The following is an 8,776-nucleotide window of genomic DNA, read 5'->3' as shown; positions in this document are numbered from 1 at the left end:
GGTGACCCTAGGAGGTTACGAAAAAGGAAGGCTGTCAGGATACGGAGGACGCGAGCCTCCGCAATTCGTGGGACCGCCCAGGGTGAACAAGCCGAGGATGCGTGGGAGGGTTGACCGGGACAGGGAACCCATGCAAGTGCAGGACACCGTGAATCGTGGGAATCGACATGAGACGTTTCGTAGACGTGGGGGGCCGCCGGAAGGTGAAGGACGGCCGACGACATTCCACACGGATCGTAAATGCTATAAGTGTGGAGTGGTAGGGCATTTAGCAGCGAACTGTACGAAGGGGGAGTCGGTAAACTAGTCGCTCTCGGTGCAGGGAGGGAACACACTAGAGCTGCGGATATGCCTCCGCGGGTGAACGTCTGTCGATGACCAACAGAAAGGGAAGTCCAGCAGGTCGCAGAGGAGGCAAGATCGGGAAGGTATCATTGGGTGCAGCTGCCGGCCCGGACGTCTTACAAAGAGCTTGTACGAGAATGGATACTACCAAGGGGGTACAGAGGGCCCCTACCTAGTACAAGGGAAGAAGTGAGAGACCTGGCGGAGAGGCGTTTTCGTGAGGAGAGGGCGCGAAAACGTTTACTTAAGAGAGCAGAGGGGAGAACAACGTGCAATCAGGGAAATTTTCGACAGTCCCGAGCAACAGAGAGGCCGGGGAGAGGAAGAAACATACGAAGGGGTATACTAAGAGCATGCAGTCGGCCTCTTTACACAAGGGAGCCGCGTATAGTGGCTGACGCGGAATGGTGGGAGAGCGAAACGAGCTCGTTCATCCCGAGGAGCCTCCCCACTACCGCCCCCCGCTCCATGGGAACGAGGTCTGTGCTGACGGGGGAAGAGGAGAGTGCGGACGCGGTGCAAGCAGAATTGCCAGCTACCGCATCTCAACACCCCCGAGAGCCAACGCCAATCCAGGAGGAGGTGTTGCAGGACGAGGACGACCCATTCTCGTTTACCACGCGAGAGGTACAACCTCAACAAGAACACTCAAGACCGTGGGAATCACGGCGAGGAAGAGCACGCGGAGCAGACAAGGGGAAGAGCAGAAGGAGTAGTAGAAGAGATTCCGGGGAAACAGACCTACGCCCGCGGCCAACCCTTTTGAAGAGGGCAGGACGATACGACAGAGCCGTAGAAAGGGAGTTAGCTAGTAAGAAAGAGCAAGAGATGGACGCGGCCTTCTTGAGGAGCAGCTTGAGAGAGATGAACGAAGGGGGAAGGAGGGGAATCTACGGTAGATTCTACTCAGATCACGAACTATGGAAGAGACGAGTGAAGGAAGTGTTGGGAATCGAGCTCCCTCCGACACCCAAGCCAACCACGCGTACTTATGCCGCGTCAGAAGGAGCGCACCTTGACCCGGAGAGAATTTTTGAAGTCCCAGATGACGACGTGATCATGCAGGAAAGGGAGAAAGGACCCCCGGCAGTAATAGAGATCAAATCAAGTAGCGAGGAGGAAGATAGTGATGATGCGAGAAATCAACGGAGGAGACGAAGGGCGCTGCTCAGAGAACACCAGCTGGTCGAGCGACAGATTAAGGGAATGGGACAGAGACCCATGGTGGGGGAGCTTCCGAAAGCTACCCAGAGAGAAGGGGAGAAGTCCAACCAGCACAGCTTGGGAGTGGAGGACGAGGTAGACCTCCAAGAGCTAGTGGGAGAGCTCGAGGATCTACGGATACAACCTCCGGGCGAGTCGGTGTAGACAAATCCCGACGAGAGGCAAGTCCCACACAGTGGAGGGCCACCTAGAGTAGGGGCTATACAACCCGTGACTGGGGGAGATAGGGTGAAGTTAGGAGATACAATGCCAATGGTGATGGTCAAGTTGGAGGAGAGAGAGCTCTGGGCGCTATTAGATCCAGGGGCTACTAGGAGTTTCATCGATCCGAAGGTGGCCGACGAGCTCGCTGAGTTCGTACAAGAACTCCATACGCCATTTGAATATGTGCGCGCAGGTGGGACCCTGATGACCGCGTCGAGAGTCATCAACAACGCTGTGCTAGGCGTGGACCGCTGGAGCGGACGGCACCCCCTCTTCGTTGTAAGTTTAGGTTATGATATCATTCTTGGCTATGATTTCCTAACAAAGGTTGGGGCGCTATGGGATTTTCGTGATCGTACCCTGCAGTTCGTGAGAGAGAGTGTACTTAGTGAAGATAAGAAGATACCTGTGTGGCAAAATGTGTTAAGTAAAACTGAGGTGAAACCATTATCAGTGCCGGGTGTACCGGTAGATTACCTACAAGCCCTTACATGGGTAGGGAAGGAGTCGCTGAGAAAGATAGAAGCGACAAAACGTTATCGTGCCAATGTGAAGCAGAAAGCTAAGTTTGTAAAAGGGGTAGAGTCCACGTCAGTACAGAGGGAAGAAGGGTCAGAACCAGAACCACAGAAGGACCCGATGTATCTGATTATGCCGCCTCCAAAGGAGAGAAAAGGGCCCAAGATACCCTCCGCATTGAGAAAGGGGGTGGAGAGTAAAGAAGAGGAAACATTCCGCTTCCCTTCAGAAGTTGAAGTTAAAGTATGGAAGCAGGGACAAGAAAAGGGGACAGATTCTGTGCATGCCGTACGTGAGAAACAACGCCTTAATGATGTCAGCGTGAATAAGCAAGCAGTAGATAATGGATACACTTGTTCGGTGCAGCAAATGCGTAAATGGGTGGAGCGAAAACAGGTCAACTGTGTAATGGCTGTCAAAGTAGCTGTAGATGAACCCGTCATTAACGCGCAATGTGTAAGAGCGTATACGCAAACAGAGATCGGATTGCCCAGTGAAGTCCTCAAGAGTAAAGGAATTGTCCTGGAAGAAAGGTTTAGAGTACTTCTAGATTCTTACGCGGATGTGTTTCGTGAGATTCGCCCAGGGGGAATTACCGAAAGGGTGCAAAAACACCATATTGGAACAATCCCGGGTTTAGTGCCTAACTATAGGCGTGGACTGTATCCTATGTCGGAGGAAAGGTTACGTAAACTTAAAGAGTTACTCCAGACATTGATTGAAAAGGGATTTATTGTACCATCGAACTCACCAATTGCAGCACCAGTATTTTTTGTGGAGAAGAAGGGAACGGAAGACCTGCGACTAGTTATAGACTATCTTGAATTGAACAAGATCACAATTAAAGATGATTATCCTATTCCACGTGTGCATGACCTGATCGATCGGTTGGGGAGGGCCCAGTGGTTTTCAAAGTTAAATCTGACTTCAGGGTACTACCAAGTACAAGTTGCGGAACAAGATCAGTGGAAAACTACGTTCCGTACACGATACGGTACCTTTAAATTCCGTGTGCTGCCGTTTGGGTTAGCTGGAGCACCCTCAACCTTCCAGCGTGTGATGCAAAATACTTTCATGAAAGAGCTCGATGAATATGTGGTTGTGTATCTCGATGACGTCCTGGTGTATTCAAAAACAAAGGAATTACATTATGACCATCTCAGAGTAGTGTTACAAAGGCTGCGTGATGCAAGAATGTTTGTAGGATTGTCCAAGTGTGAGTTAGTAACGCAAAAAGTTCAATACTTGGGATTCGTCATCGAGCCCGGCGGAGTAGGCCCTGACCCAGAGAAGGTCCAAGCAGTCCAGCAGTGGCCTACGAAGTTACTCGATCGTAAGCAACTACGTGGTTTCCTTGGAATGGTGGGGTATTACCGTCGTTTGATACCTAGTTTTAACAAGTGGGCGCACCCCTTGTATGAACTGTTGCGTGAAGAAAGTGACATGACGTGGCGGCCAGTGCATACTGAAGCAGTGCAACGGTTGAAGGATGCCTTAGCAACAGTAACGTTATTGAAGATATATGATTCCGATAAGAAATTAACTATTAAGACAGATGCATCGAAATAGGCCATTGGGGCAGTGCTGGAACAAGGACAGCCTATCGCGTTTGAGTCAAAGAAGTTGGGAGTTCAAGAACAGTTTATACCTGCGTATGAGTCAGAACTACTCGCTATTGTTTATGCATCGATGAAATGGAAACAACTAATAGGTACAAAGAAAGTACGAATAGAGACCTACCATGCAACGTTAGGGAGAATGTTGAGTCAGAAGAATGTGACACCTAGATTAGGGTATTGGCTGGATAAACTTGCAGACTTTGACATTGAAGTAGTATACAAACCTGGGAAGCAGAACGTGGTAGCGGATGCTCTGAGCAGGCGACCAGATTTTGCTGGAGCGATTGTACACTCGAAGACGAAGGGAGTTAAGTTAGTAACAGAAGAGGCTAGATGGGAGGAGCAATACCCTAAATGTAGAGACTTCAAGGAAATAGTAAAGGCCTGTAAGAGACACCAAGAAGGGGAGCAGAACGATAAAGGGCTAACGTTGGAAGGGCGTGAATACAGGTAGGAAAACCATTATCTGTGGGTTTCTACGAGGTCAGGTTGGCGAATCTGTGTGCCGGGAAATGAATTACGTAAAGAGGTGTGTACTCATTTCCATGATCATATACTTGCGGGGCACCGGGGACTTGAGAGAACGCGAGCAGCCATTCGTCACATCTTTTGGTGGCCGGGGATAGAGTGAGATATAGAGGGTTTCGTGAAGTCGTGTGTACAAGGCGCGAAGGGAAAGGCCTCCCATCTTCGTGCTGGGGGTTTATTACAACCCCTACCGATTCCTGAAGCACCATGGGAAGAGATCGCCATGGATTTGATTGTGGGGCTACCTAAAACCAAAGAGGGATGAGACGCGATTTTAGCTGTAGTGTGTAGGTTAACCAAGATGGCGCATTTCATTCCTACACGACAGTGTGCATCAACTGAAGCTGTGGCAAAGTTATTAATGAGAGAGGTGGTCAGGTTACATGGGGTGCCGAGTGATATCGTCAGGAATAGGGATACACGTTTCACAAGTGAGGTGTGGCGAGCGATGTGTAAGAGTTTACCCATTGAACAAAAGATGTCGACAGCCTAACATCCACAGACGGATGGGCAGGCTGCACGTACTAACCAGACAATTGAACATATGTTGCGTTGTGCAATACTAGGTGATGATTCTAGATGGGCAGATTTACTTCCTTTACTAGAGTTTGCATATAACAGTTCGGTGCATACAAGTACGAAGGCTACTCCCTTCGAACTACTTTACGGATTTACGCCTAGCAAGCCCATTTGCAAGAAGTTTGCCATTCCCAGTGCACGTGTTGAGACGTTGTTTTCGTGGAAAGCCCATGTTCAGGTACAGCGTGCAAAACGAGAGCTACGTCAAGCGCAGGAGTATCAAAAGCGATACGCGGATCGCAAGCGACGAGACGTCCAGTTCAAGGCCGGGGAACAAGTCTGGCTTAGCACAGCCAACATTACCCTGGACGGGGAAGCAAAGGCGCTCAAACCCAAGTTTATTGGACCCTTCAGGATACTGAAGATGTATGGAGCCAACGCCGCTTTCTGGAAAGACCAGATATTTCACTTTCTGAACCACAAACTCGCATTTATTAATGCCCACGAATAACTGGTGCTCCCTAATTCTTCGTAACACCCTTCTCAGGTGGTGGAGGTGCTCTTCCCTTGTCCTGGAATAGACCAACACATCAGCTAAATACACTATTACATACTCGTCAAGTTCATTGATGAAGACATTCTGCATAAGCCTTTGAAACGTGGATGGAGCGCCGGCCAGTCCAAAAGGCATAACTTTGAATTGAAAGGTCCCATAACGGCACTTGAAGGCGGTCTTCCAACGGTCTTCTGGTGCAACTTCAATCTGATGATATCCCTTTTGTAGGTCTATCTTTGAGAACCATTAAGCTTTCCCCAACCTTTAAATAAGATCTTGTATTCGTGGTAAGGGGTACTCATCTTTCAGAGTTATCTTGTTCAGAGCTTTGTAATCCACTACCATTCTTAATCCTTCTCCTCCCGGCTTTGGAACCAAAAATACTGGTGCAGCAAAAGGAGCTTGAGTGGGCTCTATATATCCTTTCTCCACTAGTTCTTTGATTTGCTTCTTTAACGCCAAGAGATCTTCACTCGACAAGTTGTAGTTCTGGAGATGATAGCAGGGTGTTTCTCCTGGGATGAGTTTGATTTGGTGCTTGACCGGTCTTTCCACTACTCCATGATTGGGTAAGTCCTCAAACACATCCTTAAACGCGTCTATCAAGTTGGCCGTCTCGATGTCCAAGCTCCCACCTAATTGGTTTATCCTTAGGCTTGGTAAACGTCCCTCTCCTTCCTTGTCTCCTCCTTTAGAAGTTTCTCCCTCTATTCCGAAAATGGGTTCTAGTTTGATGAAGGCAATAAATTCCACTTGGTTCTTTCGCACTTCCTTCTTGATCCTCTTTAGGGAATTAGCTCTATCGGAGTAACGGTACCGCTGATGTTCCCCCTGCCTCCCTTCGGTCTCTCTTTGTTGCCTTCAAAGATGCCAGTGGCTTCCTCCACCGCTGTTAATATGTGGAAAGGCTGTTCTTCCCTTCGTTTCTCCTTCGCTAATCTTGCACTCTTTCGTACTGGGCTCTTTTCTTTTCTCTCCTTTGATTCTTTATCTCTCAGGTTTCCGCTCTTTTCTTTCTTCCCGATCTCCTCCTCCTCTGAGTCTGATTCACGAATCTCAAACCTCACTCTTTCCCTTTTCTTTTTAGTCACCTTCTGGGGGGAACTACTTTCTTTCTTTAACCTGGTCCTCCTATTCCACGTTAAAAGTGGAAGGCTGTCCTTGGGTAGCTCATCTTCATCCATACCACCGGGCGACAACTGCACCACTGGCTCTTCACATAATTCCTTATCATCTCTCTCGACTCCTACGGAAATGTCTTTCGCCAACGTGTCTTTATACTCCCAGCCTGGTAATTCTGGCGCTTCTACCCACCGACCTTTGGATTCCGAAACTAGCTTAACTAGCTCTGGTACTAAGCTTGCTTTCTGCAGAAAATCAAACCCTAATAAGATATCATACCCAGCACAGGCGATTAGAAAATTATGGAACACAACTTGTTCCCCGATTCTCACTTGGGTCAGGAGTACCAGCTTTGATTTGAATTTTCTGCCCTGACGCGCAAGCGAAGTTGTATTCATAGCAAACTTTCCGTATACGGTTCTTGTAATATCCCGCACACACTGGGTGTATGAAACTCCTGGTGGCTCCAGTATCAAGTAATGCAGCCCAACAATGTTCCTCCACACACACTTTAACTACGGGTAGATTGATGTCTTCACCAGGAACTACCACCGGTAATTTGGCTCTTTTTCCACACGCTTATGACTATTCTAAGGGCTTGGTAATTTCGACTCTCCTTTTTCAAACATACCTTTTTCGCGGATACCCACCGTTTGCACTCTCCCTTTCTTGATCGTGGTCCTTTCCCTCCTTCCCGCATTCATTTTTCTTCCGTCTTCCTTACTTCCCCAAGTACTACTTGTATTTCAGACACTTCTCCGCTCGCTCTTCCTACGCTTGGTCTCCTTACTGGCCGTATCTTCCACCTCTGCCCCTGTTTCTTCGTCAGTCACGGTGAGGACCGATTCCTTGTTTGGGTCCAAATCCTTCCGGCGCACGATTCGTTTTACAATATCCATCCACCGACACAATATATTATCTTTTTCCACACCGATGAACTCACTCTTAGCCTTCCTTGTATTCAATTCTTGGATACAGTCCAACAATTCATTCTGAAGCAAGTAGTTGGTTTCTAGCAATATTTGGTAGCTTGCTTTCCTTAAGGTTAGCCCATCACCTTTCCATTCCTCGTCCGACTCACGGCTCAATTCGTCCTCCCCTTGCCACCTCTGAATGTTGGTTCTCGGAAAACCCACCCTTCAAGTGGACAGTGTCCCTTTAGATATTACCGAACAGACCATTCCCCCTCTTAACCTTTTCCTGCAACCGTTGACCCATACTTCATCCATCTCGTCTTCCAGGAACTGACGTAATCTCTTTCTCTCCCCGGAAATTGATCGTAACCAAGGTTCCATCTCCACCAGTTTAAACTAGTCATTTTCCTTAATACTCAGCCTGCTCCTTTCCTCACCCCTGAACTGTTTCCACCCTAACATTCCCCTACTTTCTTCAACTGATAGACCTGTCCGTCTTTGGTCCACTTCTTCGGTTGTCAATCCCAACTCGAGACTGTCTTTCACTACCTGTTCGACGCTCCACAAGCTTGAACGTGAGTTGACTTCCTTCACACTACACCATTCCCCCTTACTCAATTGGCTCCTATCCTGGCTCTCGGTATCCTTCCGTCTTCGGTTCAAACCTCTTCTTTTTACCCAGCTCCTGAAGTCTTCCTTAATCATCCAAAACATCTCTCGATAAAAATCTCGGAATTCGGACTCAGTTTTCCTAATTCCGTTGCACAAATGTACTAGGCTAGTTTCAAAAACTTTAACCATCACCTTACACACCCCCCTTACACAACATCCTTGGAGCATTAAGAGCTTCAGAACGTTGACAACCACTGCCCGAAAGGCTCTTGTCACCGTTCGAAAAACGAAAGCTCGGCTCCTTTCCGAAATTAGGAACCTCCAACCTCGAATCTTACGCTCCAGGTACAATAAAACCTGGTTTCCGACATTTTTTTGACACAACCCCTGTACTATTCCTTTCATTACCCCCTTCCCTACTTTGTTTGAGTTCCTAGAGCTTTTGGTTGCTTGTCTCACCAGTCTTCTAGCGTCACTCGACCGGTCACTGGCCCACTCGGGGACCTCCGGTCCTCCCAGCACACCGGGTGTCAGAGCCCTGCGTGCTCTGACGCGCTTGACCTACCGAATATTTTTCTTGATATTCTTCTCAACACAGATCAACCTAGCCTTGA

The 8,776-nt window shown here is 48.3% G+C and overlaps 1 protein-coding gene across 1 annotated transcript; it reads left to right on the top strand.

Moving 5' to 3' along the window:
• Positions 1–387: 387 nt before the first annotated feature.
• On the top strand, positions 388–5,469 carry CSUI_007242 (retrotransposon protein; the record flags this gene model as incomplete). Its single annotated transcript, XM_068067391.1, has 4 exons — positions 388–3,348; positions 3,862–4,361; positions 4,731–4,875; positions 5,197–5,469. Exons 1-4 carry the CDS (start codon positions 1,816–1,818, stop codon positions 5,467–5,469), a joined length of 2,451 nt encoding a protein of 816 aa, XP_067920633.1. The 5' UTR covers positions 388–1,815.
• Between the last annotated feature and the right edge of the window lie 3,307 nt (positions 5,470–8,776).

The sequence above is a fragment of the Cystoisospora suis genome (genome assembly GCF_002600585.1).
Source record: "Cystoisospora suis strain Wien I chromosome Unknown contig_3773, whole genome shotgun sequence".
NCBI classification, from domain to species: domain Eukaryota; phylum Apicomplexa; class Conoidasida; order Eucoccidiorida; family Sarcocystidae; genus Cystoisospora; species Cystoisospora suis.
Note: the sequence above shows the minus strand (reverse complement) of the source record. Positions and strands in the feature narration are given on the sequence as shown.